This window comes from Malaclemys terrapin, chromosome 1 (assembly GCF_027887155.1).
Source record: "Malaclemys terrapin pileata isolate rMalTer1 chromosome 1, rMalTer1.hap1, whole genome shotgun sequence".
Classification (NCBI taxonomy): domain Eukaryota; kingdom Metazoa; phylum Chordata; order Testudines; family Emydidae; genus Malaclemys; species Malaclemys terrapin.
Window position 1 is genome coordinate 243,532,609 of NC_071505.1, and position 13,322 is coordinate 243,545,930.

At 40.9% G+C, this 13,322-nt stretch overlaps 1 protein-coding gene across 3 annotated transcripts in view; it reads right to left on the reverse strand.

Moving 5' to 3' along the window:
- MCF2L (MCF.2 cell line derived transforming sequence like) overlaps positions 1–13,322 on the reverse strand; it is a 269,080-nt gene that overhangs the window by 96,519 nt on the left and 159,239 nt on the right. For all 3 annotated transcript variants that reach the window (XM_054011206.1, XM_054011201.1, XM_054011212.1), the window contains exon 4: positions 7,088–7,202. In XM_054011206.1, coding sequence (XP_053867181.1) covers positions 7,088–7,202 — 115 coding nt within the window. The remainder of the gene's footprint in view (positions 1–7,087; positions 7,203–13,322) is intronic.

Here is a 13,322-nt window from a genome sequence, read left to right on the forward strand (position 1 = left end):
GACATTCTCCCAAATTGGAGACCAAAAGGGATGGTCTACAAGAAAGTAAAGAGCAGAACGTACTAAGTTAACATACAAGTTTGTGCAAGTGAGGCAGAAATGAAGAGCAAGTTGTTACTTAACCTTAATTAGCTTTTGAAACTAAGTTTGGTAGCTGGAATTTTTTTTAAAAAAATAGCTATCATTTTTTAAAAAATAGCTGCTCAGGGACTAAACTGACACTAGCCCACATCTGGAGGAGAAGGGATCCAAGAACTGCACCTCATGGTAACCACAAAGAACATAGTCCTGGCTGCCAAGTTGGCAGTATCCAAAACCACTTGGAGAGAGGTCCTGGCTATGTTCTTACCCTCTTCCAAGAGGGTCACAAATTCCTAAGAACATAAGAATGGCCATACTGGGTCAGCCCAAAGGTCCATCTAGCCCAGTATCCTGTCTTTCAACAGTGGCCAATGCCAGGTGCCCCAGACGGAATGAACAGAACACGTAATCATCAAGTTATCCATCCCCTTGACTCTTGGGGCAGTGAGTCTCTGAATTTAGTCAAGGAGTCCCATAAATTAAAATCCAATGTTCCCAGCAAAGCTTGCTCATTGGAGATATGTAGTTGAAGCCTACCCATCTTCTGAAAAGATCTAATCTCTTCGCATCTTTTTGTTTTGGGGTAGTGCTCGACTGGCTCTGCCTGTCCCTTTCATTAGCTGCAGATACCACCAGAGGGGGTGTGAGTACAGGTATGTGAACCCGCTTGCCAGCACATACTACTACTTCCCTGCCCTATTTGAGATGGGGAGTAGAGAAGAAGTTTGCCACAGGGCCTTGACTGGTCCCATCACCACCTTATTGATGGGCAGAGCCATCTTGGATGGAGCTGCTGCAGCCAGGATATCAACAAGGCTGTGCAATGCCTCTTTGAGCTCCTGAATTTCCAGGCTCAGGTTCGCAGCAACCCACTTCAGAAGGTCCTGATAGGCCCTGAAATTATCCTGTGGAAGCAAGCTACTGGGACCCATGATGGCCTCGTCTAGGGAGGAGGAGGAGGCGGCTTCCAGAGGAGGGGATTCTGTCTCTTCCTCAACTACATTCTGGAGATGGTTCTGGTGGACATTGGTACTGGGGTCGGTACCAGAGTCAGGGTCAGGTCCCAAGCAGCTCAAACCCGAACGTCTACACTGCAATGGAACAGCTCCTTAGTCCAGCCCTGTGAGCCCAAGTCAGCTGGCACAGGCCAGCTGTGGGTAGAGTGACCAGATAGCAAGTGTAAAAAATTGGGACAGGGGGTGGAGGGTAATAGGAGCCTATATAAGAAAAAGCCCCCAAAATTGGGACTGTCCCTATAAAATCAGGACATCTGGTCACCCTAGCTGTGGGTTTTTTAATCGCAGTGTAGACATATCCTAAGAGTACCCAAGGGTGCCTGTACCACTTCAAGATATTGATGCTTTACATTGGACAATGCGAACTGGGGTCCTCTGGCATTCACCCACTTATTAATTATGAACTATCGCTGTCCTGTACTACCTCATCTTCCTCTCAATAGCTCAGCAGCAGCTATGATCACAGCACCCACCCAGTAAAGAGATGGAACAGCAAGAAACAAACAGTCTTCTCTGCTTTCTCCACCAGACCAGGAGAGTAGCCCTGGAGGGAATTATTTTTAAGCCCCATGAATATTTTTAACTGGTATAAGATTAAGGTCAGGTTTACATTACAGTCTTATGTCTGTATAACCATGTCATTCAGGGGTGTGAAAAATCCACACTCCTGAGCTATGTAGTTATACTGACCTAACCCACTTTGTTGACAGCGTTATACTGATGGGAGGAGTTCTCCTGTCAACATAGCTATCGCCTCTCGGGGAGGTGGATTCACTATGCTGATGGCAGAAGCTCTTCCGTCGGTAGAGGAGTGTCTTCACTAAAGCGCTACAGTGACGCAACTGTATCAGTGCATCTGCGCCGCTGTCATGCTGTATGTGAAGACAGGCCTGTAGGGTCATTGCTCTGTACTGATTCCCAGTTTGTTCAAGGTACTTTAACAACATCTCAGTAAGGTAACATTATTAACATTAAGCCTAACTCCTGCAAACACTTAAGCATGTGCATAACTTTACTAAAATGACAGTGCCATTGATTTCAAATGGAACCAACTCCCGTGACTAAAGTTATTAATGTGTATAAGTGTTTGCAGTGTCAGGACCTTAGTTTTTAAATATTTTTGTTAGGCTGCAGCTCCCTAGTAAGTTACATACTGCCATGCATTGTAGCTTAGGTTGCTACTCCTGCATTGTTGCTTGAATTATTGTTGCTGGGGGATTACACCACTGTAAAAACTTTTAAAAAGCAACTTGAGGTGGCTTGATTAAACTTTAATTTTCTTTATAAGCAAAGCAAAGCAACACAAAAACATGAAACTCCACCCTTTACATAAGGTAAAACCCTAATTTATTCAGTATCATTGGTCAAAAATATCAGTAGCTGCTACGGAGACAATGTTTTAAAGGTCTTCTTTTAACAGTCCTCAGGGCAAAGTAATCATTAAAAACCATTTGCTTTTAAAACAAGTTTTATATTTTAAAAGGTAAACTCACCTGAGGTCCCTTCCATGGGGTCAGGGTCTTGGATACTGGCTTGGGAGGGTTGGGAGGGTACTTCAGTCAGGGTGAGAAAAAGATCCTGGCTGTTGGGGAGAACGGAGTGCTGTGTGCTCTCTGCAAGCTCATCCTCCTCCTCCTCCTCCTCTCCCCCATCGGCAGAATCCTCAGGTGTAGCTGATGAGACTATCCCCGACCCGGAATCCACGATCACAGGTGGGGTAGTGGTGGCGGCCCCCCCTAGAATTGCATGCAGCTCGGCGTAGAAGCGGCATGTCCGCAGCTCTGACCCAGAGTGACCGTTTGCCTCCTTTGTTTTTTGATAGGCTTGTCTGAGCTCCTTGACTTTCACGCGGCACTGATCTGAGTCCCTATTGTGGCCTCTCTCCATCATGTCCTTGGAGATTTTTTCAAAAGTTTTGGCATTTCGTCTTTTAGAACGAAGTTCTGCTAGCACTGAATCCTCTCCCCATACAGCGATCAGATCCAGTACCTCCCTCACGGTCCATGCTGGTGCTCTTTTTCGATTATCGGCCTGCATGGTTACCTGTGCTGATGAGCTATCTGTGGTCACCTGTGCTCTCCACGCTGGGCAAACAGGAAATGAAATTCAAATGTTCGCGGGGCTTTTCCTGTCTACCTGGCCAGTGCATCCGAGTTTAGATTGCTGTCCAGAGCGGTCACAATGATGCACTGTGGGATAGCTCCCGGAGGCCAATACCATCGAATTGCGACCACACTATCCCTAATTCGAAATGTTAAAATCGATTTTGGTGCTACTCCACTCGTCGGGGTGGAGTACAGAAATCGATTTAAAGGGCCCTTTATTTCGAAATAAATGGCGTCGTTGTGTGGACGGTTGCAGGGTAAATTCAAATTAACGCTGATAAAACGAAATTAAAGTCGTAGTGTAGACCAGGCCACAGATACATACCCTGCATCTCATCAAAACAGGAACAGTAAAGGGATTAGCTACTAATCATTCATAGTCTACACTCTGCAGCAGTGGTTCTCAACCTTTCCAGACTGCTGTACCCATTTCAGGAGTCTGATTTGTCTTGCATACTCCCAAGTTTCACCTCACTTAAAAACTACTTGCTTACAAAATCAGACCTAAAAATACAACAGTGTCACAGCCACACTATTACTGACAAATTGCTTACGTTCTCATTTTGTGTGTATGAAATTTTAGTTTGTACTGACTTTGCTAATGCTTTTTATGTAACCTGCTATAAAACTAGGCAAATATCAGGATGAATTGATGTATCTCCTGGAAGACCTCTGTGTACCCCCCAGGGGTAACGTACTGCTGGTTGAAAACCACTGCTCTACAGCACTCATCCTTAATCCGTGAGTTGCACTGCTAGAGCAATAAGAATTAAATGTATATGGTTGATAAAACTGGTCACAAAAGAGCTTTGTATTTAACATTTACAAAGATTACAACACACGTTAGATGATGCTCTCAAGAGGATTTTGTTCACTGTATTACATCGTTGTATCTATAAAATATTAATACACTTTGTAATTCCAACCATATCCACTTGAGGGAGTTGCATTGCATTAAATAAAATACTCAATGTAGTTTGTTTAGTTTTTAAAAATTAAGAGAATATTTCAAACTGCTAAGGGATTGAGGACCTCCCCCCAATCCATTTCCTTTGTTAGCTTGCAATATCTATACATATAAACCTTTACACATGGCATCATGCAGGTTCACTCATCTGCACCATTCCCTTCCCTTGGAGGCCCAGGTTTGTATCCACTATTTGGGGAGGCAGGACTTGTGGGTTGTGATGGAAAGGACTGTCATGGACAGCGCCCTGGTAAAGCTCCTTCTAGCTGGGCACTCTCCAAATCCAGTGGGCTTTAAGCCTCCAGAGTCTCAACAGAGTTCAGGCACTGCCCCAAGCCTGGAGTCTCTAGGCACATGTTCAGGGTGCAGACCCTCTGTCTAGCACCCCCTTCCCTAAGAGCTGGGACCCATGGTCCAACAGTCTGGCCCCTGGGAGTAGTGCTGCCCTCCCCGCCATTAGACTTCCAGTAGCTTAATTACAGACTCTTTCAGAACTCCAGTTGTGTGGGCACACTGGCTTTAGACAGGTTTCAGAGTAGCAGCTGTGTTAGTCTGTATCCGCAAAAAGAACAGGAGTACTTGTGGCACCTTAGAGACGAACAAATTTATTTGAGCATAAGCTTTCATGGGCTTTAGAGTTTACCTCCATGGGGGTATGTGGTCGGTTTTGCATGTGCATGCGCACGCACACACTTTGCATAGGATCCTAACACACCATTGTTCTTCACTTACTAACACAAGATATGCACAGAATAATAAACCCTACATGCATTTCCCTGCCTCCATTTCCTCACCACTATGGAGCACTCTTTGGGATGGGGACAGGGACATCCAGGATTGATTCTCCTGCAGTACATGGTTTGTCTTTTAACCTAGGAAGTGCCCCTCTCTCTCACTCTCTCCAAGTCAGCTTGCTTTGACCTTGGTTGATCTCACAGCTCAATCAAGTCCCTTCCCACTATGAAAGCATGCCCAACTATTCCCCTCTCGTGCCGGTCTCTTCCCCAAGCTTCCCGTTCCTCCAAAAAGCCTTCTTCCTGGTTTCCCTGTGAGTCCTTCTTAACTCCCTGCTTTGTTCCTAAAATCTCCATCCTGTTTAGGAATTTTCCATTCTCCTCATATCACCAGCCCCCTGCAGAGAGACTTGGTCAGACTGATTTCTCAACTCTGGCAACCTACTTATAGCCTACCCATAGTTTGGTATACAGCAGAGTCATCAAGTACAGCTCAGACCACTGCCAGTAACACTGGTGTGTAGAACAGACCACCACTGTTATAGTGTCTCTTTACAGAGTAGCAAGCAAGGTATGAAAAAAGGTGAGACTAAAGTTAAACAACAATAATATGCAAAAGAAAAAACAAATGTTTCTTTAAAAAGAGTACAGGGTAAATAAAACAGTTTATATGGAGGCCACCTACCACTAACAGTTATTTCAAATATAGTCTAGTAGCTGCACCTATGCAATTTACTTTGGTCTCCCCTGCTCTGATACCTCTATTATTGTGATGCAAAGGGGAAAAAACACTGCTTAAGGGACAGTGCTAGATAATCATGTTTTTATAAGTGAGCCGTTTCTAACTCAGAGAGCTATGTATAGTATAATTACATTTCTCCTACATTGTTGTAATAATGCAACAAAACAACACACCTTGGGGTATTGCAGTACGTTGACCAAATATGTGTAGTGCATTCTACCCTATTATTTATTGTTATTTATAATTTGTATTATTGTAGTGCCTAGGGACATTTGTCATAGACCATGACCCCATTGTGTTATGTGCTTTGCAAACACAGAACAAAAAGATGGCCTCTGCCTGAAGAGGTTTACAATCTAAGTGTAAGACAAAAGAAGACAGATGGACATAGACAGATGGGGGAGTACAAGTCAACAATAAAGACAATGTTGGTCAACATGATAGGCAGTAGTCTCTGCATACAAAGAACCTAGCCATTATTAAGATACCTTAGGTTGATCAAGTAAAAAGTCAAATCCTACATCTGACCCTTGCAAAACAAATGGTTGAGAATAGGGGGATATATTTAGCAACAAAGAAGATTTTAAAATTTAAAAGAAATAAAATAAAATAAAATGTGTCTCTCTCATTCTGGAGGTCAGAAAAATTGGAATCATCCTGATTCCACAATAAGCTTACAATAAAACATGATTTCTGTGTACTGGCCCATTGGATTAATAAAATGCACCACACTGCTAGGTAAGAGAACCATAGTAAATTGCTAGGCCAGTTTTCGTGCACCACAACCAGAAGGAGATGAAAGTGCTGCAGAGAAAGTGGGCTCAGCTGCTGGGGGAAAAGAGAATACACATATTGATCAGTAGAAGAAGGTGTGAATCACTAAGTAGTATTCTCACGTTCTGTGTGGTGTCCTGCCCACTCAGCGTTTCCTTGGCTGGAAGGCTGCTGTTCCATTGTGGGGTCTCAACAAGGTAACAGGGTGTAAAATAGTGACTGGGGAAACAGGGAATCCTCAAAAGTCCCGAAGGGAGAGACACCGAATAACGCCGGCTTTTCCAAGTTGGTTTTGTTAACAAGAATGAGATGTCGCCCCAAGCATGTGTACATTTTTAAATTAAATAGTGAATGCAGTGAAACAATAGGACCCAGCCAATTCTTTTCACAGAATAGAGGGGCATAGCTCAAAAACTGCATTTGCTTGCAGCAGAGAATTATCTTCTCTAATTGTGCCGGTGAAGTATAAATACTCTCTCTTAATTCTCGTTTCGAGCTATCTTACCAATAAAAACTCTTAATGACTATAATCCATAATAAGAAAAATGGTATTGTTCCTTTTCTCCATTTACTTGGTCACAGAACTTTGCAACCTGTGTGACATAGGTGTTTGAATGTAAACATATTTGATAACCATTGCTGTTTTCTCTGGCACAACAAGCACCTACCTTGGAATGCTAGTTAGATATGTCAGGACATTCTGAAACTCTTTCTCTGGGATCTCGCTGAAAGCTGGGTAGTCTGGGAATGTGATAACAGGGCAACCGTCTTCTCCTCTGCCACCTAAAAAGCACAAGCAAAAGTGTCGATATGTAATTAATCACCTTATGTAGTTAATATTTCCTGGCAAACCAATTATTGTAATAATTTTGAAAAAATATTTTTTATGTAGTCCTCAGAAATGGGGATGGTATCAGAGGGGTAGCCATGTTAGTCTGAATCTGTAAAAAGCAACAGAGGGTCCTGTGGCACCTTTGAGACTAACAGAAGTATTGGGAGCATAAGCTTTCGTGGGTAAGAACCTCACTTCTTGCATCTGAAGAAGTGAGGTTCTTACCCACGAAAGCTTATGCTCCCAATACTTCTGTTAGTCTCAAAGGTGCCACAGGACCCTCTGTTGCTTTTTACAGAAATGGGGATGTTTACTCTGAGTAATCTAGTTTTCAAGTACAATTTAGGAAATATGATCCACCATATCCAGTACTTCCAACTTGTGTGTGTGTGTGTGTGTGTGTGTGTGTGTGTGTGTGTGTGTGTGTGTGTGTGTGTGTGTGTGTGTGTGTGAAATAAAAGGTAAAGTGTCTTTGTTCCCATTGTGAACTGGTTTTAACACCGGACGGCTCTGCGCCTTGCATACAATTTACTTTACTTGAATGCAAAGATACTCCACATAAAATGAGAAATGGACAAACTATTTAAAATAAAACCTGTCAATTCAAATCCAAACCACCCAAACTAGAGTCAGTTGGAACCTTCACCCAGAGCTGAGCCAAACCTTCACAGGGTTGAAAATGCTCATGTAATCCCCTGTTGTGTTTTATTTTTGCAAGGCTCTACACTTCCAGTTTCCACTCTTGTCTGGAAGCAGTGGCAGAATAACAAGAGTCTGTTTCTGGTGAGATTTCCTGTCCAATTCTGCAGACAGAAGTGGAAGAGATAAAAGTATAATTAAACATCTGAGCTTCTGAGTGTTTATTTGAACCTATTGTGACTTGTCCAGCACTACAAAGAATCTAAATTAAGAAAAGGGGAAGTGAAATAGTTTAAAATGTATTTCCCACAGGTTTTGTAGATATAAGTATTTTTATATATGTCACCATTGCAGTTAAAAATATGATTAATTAATATATAAAAGAAGAGCCAAGGTTCTCTAATCCCCTGCAACTGCACAAAGTTAATAGTGTGGGACAGACCTACCCAATCCTAAAAGATCATCCCTGCTCAATGCTACAAAAGGAGAAGAGAACAAAACAATCAATAAGATCCCTGCCAATGCCATGGGGAAATTCTTCCCCAACCTTACAGCTGACAATGTGAATAAATTAGCTATAATATTATTTCTAACAATATTATCAACAATAATATTAATTATTATAATGCTGCTGTAAATTTAGGATAATACGAGAAACACAATTTAAGTGCACCTGACATTAACTCAGAAAGGAATATCTACATTCAGAGAGTTATTTTGATAAAAATACACATTTTGCTCCAAAACATCCATAATCAGAAAAGCATATATATCCATGACTCTGTGTGTGTTACTCTGGTTACTTTGTGTTACTATGCTCAGCTTACTTTCATGCAACATGGTGATATCTCTGTAAAACTCCTGAATGTAAATTGTACTAAAAATGAATCATCCTGGATACATTCCAAGAGGAAAAATTACAACTACTGTGCAAATAGCATGGCTTTGCAGCACACCCTTTATGACACAGCCAAGCATTAGCATATGAAAGTTAATTTTAGCCATATAAATATTCAAAACAAACGTAAATCAAGTTCAGTTTTGATTATCTTAATCTCCCTTCCCAAAAAAGAGAGCGCAAACATTTTCCTCTATTATTTTTATTAAAAAATGTTCTTCCTATTCAAAATAATGTTTATACACCTCAGAGAATCCTAAACTCTTTAAGTGTTTGGGTTTCTCTAGACAGGGCCAGCTCCAGGCACCAGCTTCTCAAGCAGGTGCTTGGGGTGGCCGCTCCAGAGAGGGGCGGCAGGTCCAGGTATTTGGCGGCAATTCGGGACGTCCCGCCGAATTGCTGCCGCAGATCGCGATCGCGGCTTTTTTAGATCGCGATCCCGGCTTTTTTGTTTGTTTGTTTGGGCTGCTTGGGGCGGCCAAAACCCTGGAGCCGGCCCTGTCTCTAGAATATACTTTTTCAATATAGGAGGATCTTCTTTCTGAAGTCTGAAATGTAGCAGTTTTAAACAGACATCCACTATAAATAATCTGTGGTATTCCTCTTGGCTGCTTGCTTTGCCCCAATTAATTTCTACAAATCAGAAAGCCAGAAACCTGGAACGTAAGCAAACAAAAAAGCAAGCAAGCAAATAAACATAAAAAAAGAGTAATGTGGTTGCAATATACATTTTAAAGTTTAAAACTATCACAGTATACTGTAACACTAATATTTATCTAGCAACACATCACCACATGCTTAAAGCTAGGCATGTGATTAAATGATTTTCTGCTTTAGGGCCATAATGTAGAAAACAATTTTGGAGTCATCTGACCTGAAGTATTAATTATTATTTGTATGCCAGATATTTTTCTCAGGTAATCTGGTCTTTTTTTAAATGTTGATGTTCCATAGATCTTCCTTCTTTGAGTGAAGCTGCTTATGAATGAGGCATAAATTCATCTACCTTTTAATAAGTCTTCGCTTGTGTTTGATTATTTTGTTAATTGCACATGCCTGAAAGCATCCTCATGAACCAACTCCTATTTAGCTTAGGTGAGTACAGAACATCATGATCCTATGTATATGAAGGAAAGGCAGATAACATTTCCCTGACCTTTTCAATTTACCGATAGGTAACTCCCAACACTGGGATTGGAATCTGCAAGGCTTATTACTGACATGAATAATCTTGATTCATATAAGCAGCCCATTCTATTGAAGCTAGTTGCAATTTACATCTTCGGGGCCAGATTCACTGCTGCACAGCTCCCTAAAATCTATAAGTGTTACAACAGTTTCCCAGGGGATTAATGGACTGGGAAAAAACAACGGAGTAATATTCTGTAGAACTAGCCTCACATTTTCAAGCAGTTGACTTGCGAGATTTTTTTCATTTCTGATGTGTATGAAGAATAAAAGCAAAATGTCAAAAAGATAAAAATACATTTGTCCCCCTTCCATTTATAAGCCTGAGAGTCCTAGATTTCTCAACTATTAACAGTTTTGAATGGGAAACAATTCCTCAATGGCTAATTGAGCCTGCCTGGACCTGTCTATCTGAGGGACAGCCTCTCTCTTTGTGACACACTGGCCCAGCTGCACCCAGCTGTGGTGCTCGAGCCGGATCTCTCATTTTAAAAGAGAGGGGTCTGCCGCCAGAGTGTTCTCTGCGAGGACTCTGGGACTCAGGAACGGGCTCCTCCTCCTCAGTCTGAAGTGGCTTGAATTTGATAATCTTCCAGGCTGGCTTCAAACACCGTCTATTTGATAGATTTTTTTAGAGAGAAAATTGAGGTTATATTTCCTGCAGCAACAAAGAGATAGAAAGGATTTTTTTTTTTTTTGGGTAGGTGGCTGGCAGGCAGAGTTCCTGTTTGACTGTTTTAATAATGCTGGGGTTATGTTTTAATATTAATTATGCACAAAAGCACCATGAGCTTTGTATAGGCATGTTTTAATTATTTAAATCAAAATAGATAGATAACTGTTTTCACTTGAGAACTATGGTATGCCAGGGCTGAGGATTTCAACAGAGGCTATAAGAGCTAGACACCCAGATCCAATGGGACTTTGGTGCCTAATTCCCTTGGACTCATTTGAAAATCCCAGCCTCTCTCAGTGTTGATATACTACCAAAAACCATGCTAAGCACCTTTCAGGTAAGTGTAAAGACAAGGTCCTTTCCTTGAAAAACTTAAAATCCAAACAGACAACATATGGGTGACAAAGTGGTGGTGTTTTCCACACATACTGTAATTGTATTTTATTTTCTCTAATGTAACACTTTATGAAAGGAGGATGAGGGTTTGCAAATGTCATGGAAGAAGCGTGATTACAGAAGGACTTGTAGGGGTGGATATAGAGCTGACAAACTAGGGCTTCATGATGTTCTGCTCTATTCAGGTTCTTACACAATGGTATCTGAGCGTGTTGCCATCAATTATCTGATGTACAATCTCAAACAAGAAATGATTAATAATGTTTACATCTCAGTATGGTGCTAATGTGAAATCACAAAGTAACTGAATTACTTGCACTACAGTAAAATGAATAAAAGACTCAAAGAAGAATTCTCAGCTTGGATCGTTGATTAATACACTTGTCGATTCAGTCATAGCAGAAGAACAGCATAGGCTAGGGTCTAGAATTATTTTACAGAAAGAAAAAAGCCCCCAAACAGATAAGCTGCACACAGTTTCTTCTTCTTAGGGCTAGAAGGGTTTGGGAATAGCGAAGAAGGCTTCTCAGATTTTTTGGTGAAGTGACAGGAGAAAGATGGAGGGCAGCTGTGCAACATTCAGTAGTGACCATTCCACTTGAGTAAGGGATGGTACTGATGGATTCTCAAAAGCACTTTTTCCAGTCCTTTTGGTCAGGAAGGATAATGGACACGATATGGCAAGCGGTAATTAGAAGGCAAATGGTATTAGTTAAAAGGAGTAAGGACAGGGATCCTCAGACCTAAATCCATGGTGGGAAGTTGTAACTGATATTCAGATTTTCAAAAAATGGATGGTGTCTCTCCATTGATTGATATAAGCAAACAAAACCCAAAAGTATTAGCATGATTAAGTGTCCCAAATCTACATCAGTAGTTTAAAAGCCCTAATTTGGCTGTATTCCATTCCTCTGTATGGAGCGATGCCAAGGCTCAAGCACTTGGGACTAATGTAACTAATTCCTAAATCAATGCAAGCCTGAAGAGACAGTGTTTGGAAACCCTCCTCCTGATTTGGAATTTCAATTTTCTATAAAGAAAAAATTGACTTATTAACAGAAGTACTCAACATACTCGTGAACAATTTTAACTGTATGGGGTTGATTAAAATCTGCATTATTTTCTTATTCATTATATTGCATTCCTTGTATACAGCAAAAAGATCAGAGAAGAAAAACGTGTTGAAACATTGGTTTTGGAACAAGAAAGGAGTTTTACACATATTGTGTTTCTTCTTAGGGTTGCATTTAATCCAGAGGGATTCAAAAGTATCTGTAATTACAAACTATAGTGGATTACAATTTAGCCAAATTTGAGAATGTATTTGAAATCTAATATTTTATGGCCAAATAATAAATTCTTAAAAAATTGTGTATGGCACCAAAAGTGAGTTTAGTACTTTAACCTTTTTTTTTTTAATTTTAAAACTCTGGTCTGCAGCTGGAACAATGCAAGGGAAGTGGTAACAGCTGTCCCACTGGCAATGTGGATTTAACCTCCCCCTCCTCCCACCCCACAAAATATCGATTAAGATACTCAGTTTGGGCATTTCAGCTCCATTTTGGTCAAAGGAATTATGCCAATTTACACCACCTGAGAATCTGGTACACTATATCTATCTCTATAGATAGATGTTTAATTCCTGTTTTTTTCTCAGCAAAATTTCAGCTTAAGTTATACCATCTATCTGGTTTCTGAAAACCAACAGAAGCTGTAAGACATCCAAGATGACCTCCAAATTTTAGATTCATTCTATTTCCCCCCCTTGAAAACAGGATCAATACAATATTAAAACGGTTAAATCAAAGCAAAGAATTCTAAAATTTAAGATTGCTCTGGTTAGTCTGAACACATGTAGTTTCTGGTCTTCTTTCTTTTGCCGAGGGTTTAACATACTATATTTTTTATTTTGTTGAAAGCATCTACTATAAAACAGGTTCAACATGGCTATACATTCAATGGGAGTTTTGCAAGACCAGGCCTTTTGTCTACCTTAACAGACAAAAGAAGAACAATCAAACGTAGAGAATCCTACAGCTATAAATCAGTTATGCCTCCCACCAGTTAGAGGCTTAATAAATAGTTTTGGGTCACTTCTTTTAATTTGTAAAGCACCTTTTCCTTCTGTTCAGGGGAGTCACAAGAGAATACAAAGAACATGAAAATAAGGACATAGGTTCTACAGTGCACCCTCTGTCCACAGCTAGTTGGGGCAAAGGAGCCAGCTGCTGATCTGGTGGCTGGTTCTCTGACAACTAATTTATGCTGGCTGGA